Consider the following 16,424-nt stretch of genomic DNA (forward strand, 5'->3'; position numbering starts at 1 on the left):
CTTAATGGGATGAACCCAAAAGGCAATCTTCAAGTACGTCTCTAATCTGCTACTTCAATCTTCAAACAGTCAATATACAAAAAAAGGGGAAGAACCCAAACGACTGCTCTTTAAACTTTCCTTTTTCTCTTCCTACAAATGAAAAGGCTATTTTGGTCTTACATATGGTTCTAACTTCTACTTACAGAACACACCTTACAGCACTCCCTTGCAACCACTCAATGAAACACGGAAACGCCACCCTTTAATTAAGGAGATCCATTTTCTATGGAATCAACATAGGTGGAATATTCCATAGCAACAATATTCCACCTATCCCTTTTGCTTCTCTCTTGATCCCTTTTTTGGTCAAAAAGAGAAATTTCATTAAAACCACAGAAGAAAGAAGCATATAAACCAAATCCAAAACACAGTCACACATACACACCAACAGAAACAACGCATCACCTAAGAAATCTACAGACAAAAACAATCAAAACCAATAAGCTAGCCAACAGTCTTCAAGTAAAGGACGAAACTGCTCAGGCAGATAAGAAAACCAGATTCCTTCCAATGCATGGCCATAGTTTGAGCTGCTCCATTTGTGATCCTTTGCACAAAATTGAACGAACATTTGTGGTGCTTTAATATGTGCATTATATCTTTGAGAATAAACTTATGTTCTTATCTTCTCTATCAAAATTCTGTATCCCTTTACTCAAGGCCAAAATAAGGGATTGATAGTCACTTAGAAAAGCAGTACACCCTCAGACAGTAGAGATGCAAGAATAGCCCCTTCCCTGAAAGCAATTGCTTCATCCAAAACTGGGGGGACAAGGCCACACATGAAGCGTAGTTTGCAGCACCAAAAAGGCCACATGAACTGCTGGTGGAGAGCGAAAAGTCAGATCATTCATTTCATCATTTCCCACCATTGATGTTATTGACAGTCTGAAACAGGTTTCAAATCCTCCTCTCCCAAAATTTCCTGAAAGCAAGATCAATTATATTAGAAGGGTCAGGAGTTCCACAAAAACCAACAGACAATAATAGCATGGTGAATTGTAAGACTCTTGCCATGCTTGTTTAGAGATATGCAATCCATCATGGGTCTCATCCAGTCAACAAAACTATTAGTATTATCCATCCTAATTCCGAAGTTACTTCCAAACCACACAAGTGTAATCACACCCACGACGAATGAGATAACAGACTCCAGCACCTGCAAGCAAGCATTACAAGAAGGGTCCAAGTGTCTTCTAAAGAGATTTTCTTTTGGGCAATACCATAATGGATAACCCTCCACAAGAAAAGCTTTTTTCTTGGGAGCTGTAGGAATGGACCACAATTGCTTCCACTGAAACTTAGACAATAAGACCTGATTATACTCTTCCTTACCTTTTAGAAGAAAGTATGCATCTTCACAGAAACCTGCCTTTGGGATTCGGATTCCAGTAAGGAGAATCCTTCCAATCAAATCTGGCCAAACTAATTTGCAGAATGGAATCAACATAGCAAGGAAGATATAATTAAGGAGATCTATTTTCTATTGTCTACTGCTAGGATCAAAAGTCATCCATGACCTTAACAGCTAGGTATTTGGGCCCAGGTCCCATTATTCTGAACCCACAAACTCGCAGTAACCAAATTCAGTGAAGGAGCTGCTGAACTGTTAGAGAGTTGAGGGTCTCAGCAAGAAAGGAAATTTGGTTTGGAACACCATTCTGGCAGCTGTACTTTGGGCTATTTGGACTGAGAGAAATAACAGAATTTTCCATGGTAAATCTAAAAGTCCAGATGAAATAGTGCAGAAAGCTGTGGGCAAGTTATTGTCTTGGGTGTCAGCGATGGAGGATTTTAAAAATCAGAATTTGTGTTTGTTGTTTTGTTCTCAGTCTTGGATGAGATTGTAACCTGAGGTAGTCCTAGGCAGCCTTTAATGGCCTGGGCTCTATTGTAATGTCTCTTTGAATGAATAAATTACCTTACCTTTTACAAAAAAAAAAAAACTCTCAGTAACCAGGGGTCATCCCACCCTTTAACACATCTCTATTCACCTACCAGTCATCCCACCCTCTAACACATCTCTATTCACCTATTAGCACAGCCCTTTAACACTTCCATCCCCACGAACCAGATTTTCTAACATTATATGAAAGGAAACTACAAGAAGGGAAGTGTTTCACTTTAATTAGCTTGATTCACAAAGAACTGGGCTCAGTGTAGAGCCTCCACACAAGCTTGGTAACGAGAGCAATACTAAAATAATGAGGATCTCTAAAGCCAAGTCTATCTGACCCTTTGTTTTTACTAATTGTTTGCCAATCCACCCAAGCTATTCTTCTCTCATTCTTGCTTGAGCCCCACCAAAATCTTCTCTAGGTGCATTTTAAAAGCCTGCAAATATTCTTGGGCAACAAGAACAGGACATGACATAATTTGGAATGGGTGTGACCACTGCTTCTAATAAAACCTCCTTTCCTGCTTGAGAGATGAGTTCCTTCCAATTGTGTTTTATTCTCAACTATCTCAACAAGATTATTGATCAAAAAACTCTCTCAATGGAAGCATGTTACATGACATACGTATACACGTGTTTGGGATTTTAGAAAGTGGAGTCATATCCCCCTTTTCTACATATGTTTCTGTATTTGAATCTGGGCACCGTAGTTGTGCCAGCAGCAATGATGGCTGGAAGAAGAGAAGTAACACTTAATGCATTGAAATGAGAGTTCAAACAATTGAATGCTTGAAAGTAATCACACCCTGATTTAACAATGACAAATGATGATTGATAGAGTTCTGAGGCAAGTAGTTGTGAGGTATAGTGAAGAATCATTTTGGGGTTAATACAAGAAATCAACCTGAAGGAAATGAAATTAGGGACATTAGGGAAATGGCAAGGCTATTAGAGGTGATATACAACAGGTCGACTCCACATTCAGCCAACAGCATGTCAAATTCATTAAGAAGGAACTCCACGTTCAGCCAAAATCCATGCAACCTTCTGTGACTAGGATTTTTCTTTGAGTTCTTTTTTTTTATCAGAAACAGGAATTTATTTTCATTAAATATTGTTAAATCATTTCATAGGAAGTTGGATCTTATCCAGTAACCCAATCATTTATAAAATCCGTTACAACTCTGCCAAAAAAGATGTTCCCTGTGGACCCCTTGCTTTGATAGGACATCAGCCAACTTGTTTGTCGTTCTCCTCACCCATCTGATAACTAGCTTTGAGTCTCCTTCCACATCCATCTGTTTCATTCTAAGCTATTTGGCTAATTTCAACTCTTGTAAGAGAGATAGGATCTCAGATTTTAACAAGTCCCCATAACCAACCGGTCCTGATTACGTGGCTATCACCACACCTTCACCATTTCTAAAGACACCCCCAGTTCCTGAGGTCCCAGGTTACCCACAGAGCTCCATCAAAATTCAATTTGACATTGTTATATGAGGGGATTTCCATTCCGCCACCACTATGTCTTTCACTATTGTGGACTTTGTCACTGTTCCCCATGGTTTTAGGATATCATCCATTGAAAATGCTTTAAAAGCTTCCAGTGTACTTACCAAATGCACTACTTTCACCTTTATACTTTTTATTGTATCTTCTTTTGTGCTATGCTTTTCCTTGAAAATCCAACCCATTCCTTTCTTCTCATATGGCCCACAACAGAGCTGCTCTTGTTGCCCTCCACATTATTCTTCCTCTCTTTTTTGGTTGTCTCATGAAATCAGGGCTGAATAGGCTGGCCACATCTGGAGGGGGTTCCCACCTGCAATCAAAGAGGGAGCAAAAATGCCTCCAAACACAAATCACAAAAGGACAGGAGAATAGTAAATGGGGGATAGTCTCGCCATTTTCTTTGCAAAGCATACATGAGGTGAAAGGTACTTGTTGGGCCTTCTTCTTTGGAGCACATCACAAGTGTTGATCTTACCATGAGAAACTTCCTAGTAGAAAGCCTTTATTTTAGGTGGAACTAGTGTACTCCAAATCTCTTTCACAGGGTGAATTAACCCCCCAACTCCTTGAGAGGTCAAGGCATTAAAGGAGGCACATGTAAAGTACCCATAGTGGGGCAGTCCAAATACGACTATCAGCTGAATGTGGGTCCAAACATACCGAGTTCAGTAGAGTTAACAACTCAGCCAAAGGGTCACATTCACAACCCCTATTCCTTAAGACCCCTTCTGAAACCAATTCTGCTCTCTCACCATTTCAGGATTTTGGTTTGAATTCAAATTTTTTAACTAGCATGCTTTCAAAAAAAAATTCCATTGGATTTCATGAACAATATATTCTCTAACATCATAAATATCAGAAGACTCTTGCAGGCTCATACCATTTCAACAATGGGACAGCTGTGAATTGTTTCATTTAAATTATCTTTTCTGGTAATAAAGAGAAAAAGCATTAAAATGTTGGGCTTCCTAAATGGGTTATCCTCCAAAACCATAGATAAACGCATGTGGAATGTGGAAATAAAGAGACCACTTTGATCAAAGCCCTGTATTTGCCAACATGAACAACTTCCAGTCTTTTTTTATCAATAACAGAATTTTTTTGATGAGTTATCAATAACAGAATTTCATTAGAAATATTTAATACTTACAAGATAGGGAGAGGTAAATTTTCTTAACTCTACAGACAAAAACTGTTACAATTGAGCCCATAACAACTGGTTCCTCCCCACCCCTTGTTTTGCTGACATCAGCAAGACCATTTGCTCCCCTTTTAGCCCACCAACTGAAACACACTTCCATATCTTGTGTCATCCACTTGAATCTCTTTTTTCCGTTATTGAAAGTCCAGAAACCCTTTTAACCCAACATGATCAGCTTCCATTCCTGCCTCGCCTTTCAGAAATCAAATCATTAAAATCAGTAAAAACTTGACCACCAAATCTTGCATGGGTTCAAAAATTATTCTAAGTTTTTACTTGATTCAAAAATCATAATTTTGAGGGTTCCTAAATCTGTAAACCATTGTCACTCTAAGGATCAATGCTTTAAAACCACAAGGTGCAAGAAAAAAACAATGACCATTTTTTTTATTCAAAAAAATTGAAAAAAAATGCAAAAAAAAGCTCAAAAATAAATTAAGAAAATGTTAAAAATATTATTAATTAACTTTAATTTTAAACTAAATGTTTTAAAAATCCTATAAACTCAATTAAAATATACAAACATAACATATAAAACATATTCAAAGTGAAAATGCAAAAATAAAATAAAAAATAGCATACAGAACATATTCAAGCATCTCTAACTTTTAATTTCTTTATTTCTTTCCCAATTGCATTATTTCAAATAGATAGTCAAGCATCTTTCGTTCCTGATTCTATGAGTTGCCCTTGTACCAAGCCCCTCGAAGCAAGCCCAAACAACTCCATGTTAAGGTCTTAAATTCTTAATCCCTACAAAAAAAATGATTTTATAATTCTATAAATGAATAAACAACATTAGCAAATAGGAATTAAGAATATAAGACCTTAACATTGACTTGTTTGGGTTTGCCTCAAGGGGCTTGGTCGTCTGCCCCTAGCCCGACCACTAGGCTTAAAAAATAGAAAAAAAAGGCACAAATTTTGAAAAGGTGCACACCTGAGCTGAAGCGCAAGGTGCACTAAGCGCACCAGGCACACCAGGCGCACCAGGCACACCAGGCACATGCCATTTGAAAGTGTTGCACCTGGGGCCTAAACGAGGCGCATACCTTAAAATGTGCCTCGCCTAAGCACCTAGGCGTGCGTTTTAAATCACTGCTATGGATCCCATTGTCACTCTGCTTTGCTGTATCTTTTATTGATAAAATATGTTGAACTTGATTGAGAAATAAGAGAATTGGTTCATGTTAAAAGAAAACGCAGTGATGTTTTCTCCGGTGTGTAAGTAGGTTAGGATAGAAGACTTGGCAGGCCTGTTGTCCTCGTGGTCATCTCAGGAACTTATTAGTAGGGACAAGATCCTTTGGAGAATGATCTCTCTGACTTTGTGCTTGTCCGTTTGGCTGGAACATTGAAATATCTTTGAAGGGTTTATAGTATCAATGGAAGTAGATCATCCAGGAAAATGGTTTTGTAGAAAGGGATATACTTCCAATAAAAGCTAAAAAATGATACACCAGTAAAACTAAGTCAATGGATCTCAAGTAACTACTTTTTTTAGGGAAGTTCTCCCTCCTTTGAAAATAAATTATTTACTTATAAAAAATGTAAATAAATAACCAGATTCTTTTGGAGTGGGAATGGCATGTTCCTAGCTCCTTTTTTTGGAGTGACCAGGACGGCACTCCACAGGAACGAGAAACTAGAACATGCTATTCCCACGATGTCATTGTTAAGTAACGAACATGTGTATAGGTTCCCCATGTGTTGAGTGGGGTTACAATCGTAATTTCGTAACTTTTTAGCCATAAGGTAGCCCTAGTCAATCTTAGTGGGGTTCTTCTTCCTACCGCCGACGCATTCTCAAGCCTTTGAAGAGCTTCAACCAGGCTGCAATCGTTCGATCGGTCGCATTTTTCAACCGGTTTTCTTGCAAATTGGAAGACATCATTTCTGTGTGGTCCTTTTTTATTACTTTTATGAGGGCTTGTTAAGTATGGATTTGAAAAACTAATCTTAAGATTAATAGCGTATCCAAAAACCAGAAATTCCATTTCTGTTCTGGAACAGAAATTTCTCAAGAACAGGAATAGGCAGGAACAATGCCAAATGGGGCCTAAGATGCCAACTTATTGCACCCTTGGAAAGAATGATAAATGGAGGAAAAATAAGACCAAAGGAAAATAAGCCCTCATCAATTGTATATTTGACAGCAACCTCCACCTTGACGTTGTTTACGAGATAAGGAAATTTACAACTGCAAATATGATAGTTTTAAGGCATGGGAAAGTTAAATTTAACCTAATTGGACTAACATTAGTTTCAATCATCAAGAGAAAATGAATGCAACCCATGGACAAGGATGTACATTAGCGGATTCCATGTGTCAAGGTTACATTAAGAATTGTCTAACAGGAATAGATGAGCATCAATATAGATTAAGACAGTAGAAGTCACTTGAAGCCTTGCTAAGCTTATGAATAAGGTCAAAGAAAAAGAAGATCAGCTAGGATATTGCACACACTTGTGGAGTAGGGTCAAAGAAACTTGTGGAACAAAGAAAAGGTCTGAGACATCATTCCCTGGGGTGGTTCTCTTCTTATATTTGAACGGTCTCTTTTCTTGTATGGAGTATGGAGTATCCGTTCATACTATCTGCTCTCTGCTGTTTCTTTTCGCATTTTTTTTTCTTTTTTAGATTTTATGTTTGTGTGTTTTGTGGGCGTGATTATGGAATGGAAAGCTTAATTTATTAGAAATTTTTTGTTCAAACTGCTCCCAGCTCAGATAAATTATATGGCAAAGTTCTGTCTAGGATATCAAAAATCAATTCTTGGTTTCATACCTGTCTAGGATAAATTATATGGCAAATTTTTTTCATTCAAGAATTAACAGTAAAAAAGATTCAGTAAATGTTGAATTCCATCCATGAAAACCCATTGAATAAGATACAAATTATCATTCGATCAAATCCAATATTGTATACAAAAGATGTTGTCAACATTGTACCTATTAGACTGCAAATTACAAGAGAGCCAAATAAGATAAAAGAAAAGATCACCACACAAAGAAGGCATCGCATCACCACCCTTTGGAACCTACGATCAGTTTCTTCCTAGCGGGAGAGATCTGCAAGTATAAGTCTCTTTAAAATCTGATTTCCTCGACGAAGTGAAAATAGATGCATACACTTCCTTGGTAGCATTAGGTGGCGCAATATCAGTTGCTTTGAACTTTTTAACTGAACCATTGGTCGCTCCCTTTGCAGTAACACCTGCATTCACAATTTTCCCATTTCCTTCAAGTTTTACTGAAGCCTTCTCCACATTCCTGTCATCAATAGCATGCTTTGTACCGCTCAACCGCGAAGAATCCAGGCAACCTCCTTCCGACCCATTAACACCCAATTCGCCATTCTTCGCCTTCTTCTCTTTCTTCTCTCTCAACTTCGCCTTCTCCTCTTCCATCCTTTCTCTCAATGCTGTCACTTCCTCTGCAGTCCCATTGATCACAATCTTATCCGACTCGGAGAACTTCCGATGGCAAACAAGACAAGTCGACGACTTGACTTCTTTCAAAGCCTTGGCGCTCAATACATGCCCGCAGCTGCGCAGTGCAAAGAACTTATACTTTCCATTAAACTCGAGACCCGTAATTGGGCACTGAAACCTCGTCATGAAGCTGATACCATCGTCATACTTCACTCCCGGAATCGGAGAAAGTTCAATTGGGACCATATCCTTTAGCCCTTTAATATGCCCAAACTCCTTCGGCAATTTCCTCTCTAGCAAAGCCTCGACAAGCGGCTGCTTATTGAAAACATTCCCAAGTCGATCGACGACGCAAGGATGCTTGAGAGGCTCAAACGAAAGAGCGCAAGTCGTCCACCGCGATAACCTGGTCTCGTTGGGGTCGACCTTATCGGGCTTCTTCGAGGCGTACATCTTGAGATAGCAGTCGCGAGATTCTGCACCGGTTGCGCCGCCATCTCCTCCGCCGCCGCGAAGCCTGGTTAGGAGAGTTAGGGTGGAGAAAGGGAGGATTCTGGAATCGAGGAGGGTGGAGGAGTCAAGGAGGGGCTTGCCCGAGAAGGAAAAGAATAGGGAATCCAGGGTTTCCCGGGGCGCGGTTGGAGAGATGAAGGAAAGCTTGAGATGGTGGAAGGTCTGATTAGGGTTTACGGTCAGGGCATGGCATGGGATTTGGAACTCTGGAGATTGAACGAATACCTGGAATTCGCTCTGGGGTTCCATGGTTTTCACTTTTTGAACGATGAGGGGACTTTTCCGAATTCTGGTGTTGGATTGGATTCTGATCCTAGAAAGAACTCCTCCTCCCTATTTATGCGTTTTCCTGGAGTCCGAAGTTCGTCTTGGATCTGAACTAGGAAGTCGGAACCGAGAAAATACGTGTAGATTTGCCACAGGTATCAGGTCGGTAATTTCTTATCGTTTAAGGTCCGTTTGGTTGCTTGGGTTTGGGATACCAATTGACCTGTTCACTTGCCTCTACATTAACAGAAAATGTTCAGGTCCGAACCCGAGCCCGGCCCGACTATAAAGCCCGAAGCCCGGGCCCAAGCCCGAGACCGACTAAAAATTTGGAAAACAAAAAAAAAAGATCTTTTTAATTCAATTAAAAGTTGTTTTATTTATACTAAAAAACCTCAAAACCTAAAAAAATAATGAAAAGTCTCATTATTACTTAAAAAATAGAAGAAAAATATATTATATATATTTTTTATTATATAAAATATATTTTTATTAATATAATACATTATCAAGTCAAGCTTGGGCTTTTTTGAGAAGGCCCGAGCTTGGCCCGAAAAAAAGTCAGGCTTGATATTTTAGGCCTGATCCCGAGCCCGCGGATCTAAAATCTTGTCCAAGCCCAACTTAGATCGGGTTGGCTCATCGGGCCCGAGCTTGGCCCGAAAAAAAGTCAGGCTTGATATTTTAGGCCTGATCCCGAGCCCGCGGATCTAAAATCTTGTCCAAGCCCAACTTAGATCGGGTTGGCTCATCGGGCTATCCGGCCCATGAACAGGTCTAAATACCAACAGATCTGGTCTAGTGTAGTCTGAACCCGATGTGCTCGGACTAAATGAAGAGGAGATATGGAGCAAGGCTTAACCCGTCCCTTACGCCATGTTTGGTTCACTGTTTTGGGCCTCATTCTTTTAATTCTTGCTCATTATGGGCAGGAAAATTGTCTAAAACTCATCATGACTTTTCAACATTTCTCTTAAACTCACCTTAACTTTTCAAAATGTCTAAAACTCACAATGTTAGTGAGTTTTTATTTTTCAAAACTCACTTTCCGTTAGAGCATCACCAATATTCACTAACAGAAGTTGTCCATGTCAGCATAGATACAATTCTCATGACCAAATTGCCCCCGGCTGGCGAATTAGAGAAAAAGGCTCATTTAGGGTTAGATTTGTTCTCTTGAAATTCTCTCTCTCTCTCTCTCTAGTCTCCAGATGCCGCACCGACCATCTCGCTCAGATCTTCAAGACTATGAATACCATTTGTCCTAATACTATGATAACATGAACAAGGGGAATGACAACTTTGTTTCAAACGAATGCTAGAAATAACATCACAATCCCTAGACAAATTATGTAGAAAGATGTAAAATTACCAGATAGGTGGCTAATAGCCAATGCCGAGCCTCCCAGACCCGTGGAATCCACTGAATTAGCTTTGACATTCAGTGAGCAAGACGGATCTATAGAGTTATGGTTTAGAAGAGCCTTAGCTTCATCAAGACCTTCATATACAGAACTATTAGAAGTGGGATCTTCTTATTCTAGAAGGTCGGTGGATCTAACAAAATCACCCCCCCTCCAGGTATAATATATGCCACATATGAAACACCAATAGTTGATGCATCATCATCGGCTTATCACACAACCCATAATCAAGTCTCCTCTATAAAGTCCTATGAACCAACAAAGGCAGACTTTGAAATTAAACTTTTAAGAGTTGAGGAAAAATTCCAAATAGATATAGACCTTATTAGGCTCAACTTTAATTCCCAACCAATAAGAAAGAAATGGTTTTTTGAAATTTTCTCTAAATTTGAGAGAGATCATACTAGAGAACTCTGGTGCATAGACATGATAGAAGCTAAGGAAAATATTCCTTTTTGGAATCGGTTTATACAACAAAATCAATTTAAAAATATAAAACCCCCAGAAGAAGAATTAGAGTTATGTGTAACAAATAAACTTTCAAAAGTATGGAAAACCGCTTCTACAGGTAAAATTGTAGAATCAGTACATCCTCCTTTTGAAGCAATAAAAATAGGGAAAGAAGAGCTTATCGCCTGTCAATAAAAAAATCTTCTATAATAAAAGAAGTCGAAAAGGTGATACCAAAACACTATTCCTAAATAATATAACAAAACAATTATACAAATATATACCTGAATGTCTTAGGCAAACAAACAAATCGAATTGAAGCCCTGTTGAGCTCCTTAGAAGTCTCCAATCAAAGAACAACAATAATTAAAAAGGAAAAGCCTATGGGAATGGTGTGAGAACCTCGAGATATGAGGATCAAATGAGCTATGTTAGACTTGTCCAAAATGAGCTACAAAGACATAGCAAATAAAATGATTTTGTTCCAGAACACCAAATGGGAAAAAGGATAATCTTTAAAAACATCTAATAAAAACCTGAAGGAAGAATAAGAAAAATCTAACACTCATTCTATAGATTTAATAAGCAAAGAATCAGAGATAGAAACAAAATCTGATACACCGTCAATGAAGCTAAATAAACTTTCATATAAAAGTAAAAAAGCCTTATTACCCCAGGCATACCCTAGTAGACTTACTCTTTGAAGAACCTATAAGACCTCATGTAAGTTATGATGGAAATACATTTTATGAGTGAAATTTAGATAGGAAAATTGAGTACCAAATTCATGAAATAATCCATCACATGACAATATATGCCAGTGCTAGCAAGTTGGTTGGAAATGAAGAAAAAATAATTACCACTATAATGACTGAATGCTTTACAAGGAAACTTAAAGGATGGTGGAACAATTACCTTTCCCAAGCCGAAAGAGATTATATTGTAAATTTGGTAAAAAGAGATGAAGATGGAGAAATAGTCTTAAGTCAAGGCCAACCAATTCAAATGCAGTCACCACTTTAGTGTAAAGGATAAGTGAACAACTTATAAATCTTAAGTGTAAAACATTATATGATTTTAGATGGTATAATGATGTATTTCTGTCCAAAGTACATAGGCTAACTAATTCAAGTGAGCCCTATTGGAAAGAACAATTTATTTCAGGCCTTTCCTTATCATTCACTGAAAAAGTCAAGAACCACCTCAGAAGTCTAGGTGGAGGGAGAATCCAATATATCCATTATGCTTGGGTATTTACTCCAGATAGTAAAACACATAGGATTGGACTTATGCAATGACTTATGCCTAAAAAGGTAGATCAAAAGAGAAAAGACTAACTCCAAAAAAGAATTAGGAGGTTTTTGCTACCAGTTTGGGGTAGGTCCTGAACTCACGAGTACTAAACCAACACATACAAGGAGAAAATCCAAATTTCACAAAAGAAAACCTAAGAGGAAAGAAAGAAAATCGAAATCCTCTAATTTAGGGTTAGATTTATTCTACCCCTAACTAGCAAATTAGAGAAAAAGGCTCATTTAGGGTCAGAATTTTTCTCCCAAAACTCTCTCCCTCTCTCTCTCTCTCTCACTCTCTCCCCTCCCTCCGCTCGAGTCTCTAGATGTTGCACCAACCATCTCACTCAGATCTTCCAACCGCTCGGGTCTTTAGATGTTGCACCGGTCATCTCTCTCTCTCTTCGTTCAGGTCTCCAGATGCCGCACTGACCCATCTTGCTCAGATCTTCTAGTCATTCATAGTCTCTCTCTCTCTCTCTCTCTCTCTCTTCACTCAAATCTCCAAGGTAGATGTTGCACCACACTCTCTTGTTTAGATCTATAGTAGATGGGTGCTGCACCGCCCTCTCTTTGCTCAGGTCTTCAAGATGTCACACCCCCCTCCCTCACTTAGATCTATAGTAGGTGGGCGTCACACTGCCCTCTCTTCACTTAGATCTCCTAGACGTCACATCACCCTCTCTTGCTCAGATATATAGTATGTGGGCACCACACCACCATGACCCTCTCTTTCTCTATCGCTTAGATCTACTATTTGAAAGTCATTGCCGCACCACCACTATCCCTCTCTCACTCACTTATATTTCTGGTTTGAAGATTTGGTGGAATGAATACAATGATCAGAAATTTCAGAGATTTCTAGTGTTTTAAAATATGTGCAATATATTGTAAACTTTTGCAACTTGAATTTCGAAGTAAATCTCCATTGAGGGCTTTACGAATTTATGTACAAATGTTTTTGTAAATTTTTATCTAATTGTTTGAAATATTTTTTGAAAAATTATTGCAATATTCCTTGGATGCAATGTCTAATTTTTGTTTGATTTTGCTAAAATTTTTTATAATTTATTATTTTGTCTACAATTTATTATTTTTTCTAATATATATTTTAAAATGAGCATTTCTTTTTTTCTGAAATTTCTACTTTTTTAGTTGATATATATATATATCAATTTTTAAAATTTTATCACTCTATGTGTTTTTGTAATTGATTGTTTTGAAAAATGTATCATTTTCTTGTTTTTTTTTGCATTTTTAGTGTTTTGTTATAATTCCCAATGTTTTTTATAATTTCTATTTTTTTACATTTTTCTATTTTCTACAATTTATAAATTAATTGTATTTTTTAGTTATTTATTTTCAATTTATGTGTTTTTCTATATTTTTTTGTGATTTTTCTACAATTTTTATTTTTTGATTTTTGTTTTTAAATTTCTATAATTTCTATAATTTAAAAATAATTTTTTATTTTGTTTGTAATTTCTATAATTTTTTATATATATTTTTGTAATTTTTGTGTTTTTATGTATTTTATATTTGAAAACTTTTTTTTTTGAACTTTTTCCTTTTTTCATGTCTTTTTAGTTAAAATATTAAAATATATGTATATGTTTTATATTTTTCTATGAAGGGTAAAATGATAATATATTAACACCTGTTAGTTTGTTTAACGTCAAGTTAGTGACATGGTGAGTTTTAGACATTTTGAAAAGTTATGGTGAGTTTAAGAGATGCTGAAAAATCATGGTGAGTTTTAGACAATTTCCCTTCTAGGTAAGAATGAGCAAGAATGAATAGCATTAGAGTGTTTAGTTACAAAATTCTTGCCACGGGCCACATTCTTTTTAGAATGAAAAATCAGCCCATAGCACAAAAATTGAAGTAACTTGCAGCATGAAAAATAATCATACCCCATCTTGCTCCTTTTCATTCTTTGAGGAAAATATGCCTACAAAACTACTTCCATAGATGTTTACTAGTGCACTACCGTAGTACTTTTATGAAAGCAAATTTATAAAAGTACGTTTACATAAATGCACTTTTATGAAAGCACTATTATAAAAGAACTTTTATAAAAGTACTATTGCAAAAACATTTTTATAAAAATACTTTTATAAAAACATTTTTATAAAAGTACTTTTATATAAGTATTTTTACAAAAGCACTTTTATAAAAGTACTTTTATAAAAGCATTTTCTCAAAAGTATTTTTACAAAAGTGTTTGATTTGTGACAACATTTTTTCATTCTGCCTTTTTTTTATCCATTCTTGTTCATTTTAGAATTTCATCTTGGGCAAGAATAATAATTGAATCAAAGCTTCTATAAGTTCTTTTTGGGTTAAATACAAAAACTTCCCCTAAAATTTCTAACAATCATAAAAACCTCCCTTACAGTTTAACTTTAACAAAAACCTCCCTTCTATTTAAAAAAACCGATAAAAACCTCCCATCCGTCGGTGATCAAGACGAAAAACGTTAAACTAACGTTAAACTGATTATAAATTTTTTTTTCAAAATACCAATTTTACCCCTCTAACTACGACGCATGGCACAACACGAGTTCTCTCTCTACGGCGGCGATCCCTTCGTTTCTAGTTCTAGTCGGTTCAATCATTTCTCTAGCGAGATCCCAACATCATTTGGGAGATTGCCAATGACGGTGAGCTTCAATCTCAGGCATAACAACCTCACCGGAGAAATCCCTCAGAGAACTTTTGCAAATCAAGGCCCGTCCGCATTCCTCCACAATCCCTGCTTGTGCGGATTTCCTCTCTGGAAACCTGGCAGCGGGAATCACCAAAAGAACACCTCAGTGAACCAGAATCAGACAGTGGTATTTGATACCAATCCAAAAAATAGGATTGAAAACAAGTTTACCAATCTTAATTGTGGTGTCATATGCCGCCGGAGTCGCAGTAGTCGGTTTACTCATCGTCTATGTATATTGTAAAAGAAAGATTCAAAAAGTTGGTAAAGGAAAGTTGGGCGGTGGAGGTGAAGGAAAAAATGGTCTTCTTGCTCTTGTTGGAATGCATTCCTGAGCAATGACAATTTGGAGCTGGAGTCCGATGAGAAGGCAGGAAGTAATAAAGGAGGAGAAGGTGGTCTGGTTGCGATCAATAAAGGGTTCACGTCCGAACTGAATGAGCTTCTGAGATTGTTGGCTTATGTTTTGGGTAAGAGCAGATTGGGGATTGTATACAAGGTGATGTTGGGTAATGGAGTTTCGGCGGCGGTGAGGAGATTAGGTGAAGGTGGAGGGCATGAGTATAAAGAATTTGCAGCGGAAATACAGGCGATCGGACGGGATAAGCACCCCAATATTGTGAGATTAAGGGCTTATTATTGTACTTCTGATGAAAAGCTTCTCATCTCTGATTTCATCTCTAATGGCAATTTGGCTTCGACTCTTCGCGGTGAGTTCTTCTTCAACTTCTTTTCATATTCAGTTTTTTGAGTTTCAGACTCTCTCGAGTCTGGATCTGCTGCACTTGTCGTACAATTGCGTTTAATTTGTGACAGGTGTTTCATCACACGTGTAATGGGACATGTTTAGTCATTAAATGCAAGTGCAACAGATTCTCACACGTATAATATTATTGTTTGTGAACATACGTCCAAGGTCCTACCATACGAGAATGAACGACGAGCACTTCGTACAAGAGAATATGGCCACTGGATATAGAACGTGGTCAGTATTGAGATGGTTGATCAATCTCCTTGGTGGTGATTGATCTCTTCTGATGACGGGAAGAAATAGGGTATTTACAGATTAAAGAGGTGGGGATTGTTGTTTGTTGTGGCTCACATTTGGGATGGATCTACCTGGTTGAATAGATTGAAGAGATGGGGTCGTTGTGGCCCTACGATCTTTTAATGTTGTCTCATTTATTTGATCGTTTCTTGAGTTTTCGGTTCTGCAGTCCTCAATTTACTCATTCCATGTAGGGCCCCTATCGTCCTCCTGATAACAAATTCACTGGTAACTGCGCAATCGGCTTGTCTTCTTAGATCCCGAAAAAATCCCAACATGCTCAAAGCTCAAGTCCAGACGTGAGCCCCATTGCTTTCGCCACCACCACCTCCACTCCACCCCCACCACTAGCTGATGATTCCCCAATAGCGATTCATCCGCTGCTGTTCAGCAGGGTGAGTGATGTTGCTGTTGTCGTAGCTTAATCACCTGAAACGGAATCTAAGTCGCCGCTGCTGAAATCTCCCCTGGACTGTGCCCGATTGGCCGATTCTACACCCGAACGAACTGTCAAACCACTTATTCAACTCCGAGAATCAGTGTCCGAACATAGCGATCCGACAGAAAGAGTTGTCTTTTATTTCACTGAAGCTCTTTACAGCCCGGTTTCTTTAAAAATTGGGAGAACTGCACC

At 37.8% G+C, this 16,424-nt stretch overlaps 1 protein-coding gene, 1 long non-coding RNA gene and 1 pseudogene across 2 annotated transcripts; 1 reads left to right on the forward strand and 2 right to left on the reverse strand.

Moving 5' to 3' along the window:
• Positions 1-80: 80 nt before the first annotated feature.
• Positions 81-2,345, reverse strand: LOC148843267 (uncharacterized). Its single transcript, XR_016103692.1, has 2 exons — positions 1,378-2,345; positions 81-967 (listed from the first exon to the last, which is right to left on the reverse strand). It is a non-coding gene; the product is annotated as an uncharacterized LOC148843267 (long non-coding RNA).
• Positions 2,346-7,534: 5,189 nt separating this feature from the next.
• Positions 7,535-9,077, reverse strand: LOC148843268 (RTF2 RING-finger protein). The gene has a single exon (XM_088959342.1). The coding sequence runs from the start codon at positions 8,846-8,848 to the stop codon at positions 7,700-7,702; it is 1,149 nt and encodes a 382-aa protein (XP_088815468.1). The 5' UTR covers positions 8,849-9,077; the 3' UTR covers positions 7,535-7,699.
• A 5,377-nt stretch (positions 9,078-14,454) lies between these two features.
• On the forward strand, positions 14,455-15,493 carry LOC148843269 (receptor protein kinase-like protein ZAR1; annotated as a pseudogene).
• The last annotated feature ends 931 nt before the right edge of the window (positions 15,494-16,424 follow it).

This window comes from Nelumbo lutea, chromosome 8 (genome assembly GCF_056320005.1).
Source record: "Nelumbo lutea isolate HS-2025 chromosome 8, American lotus-T2T, whole genome shotgun sequence".
NCBI classification, from domain to species: domain Eukaryota; kingdom Viridiplantae; phylum Streptophyta; class Magnoliopsida; order Proteales; family Nelumbonaceae; genus Nelumbo; species Nelumbo lutea.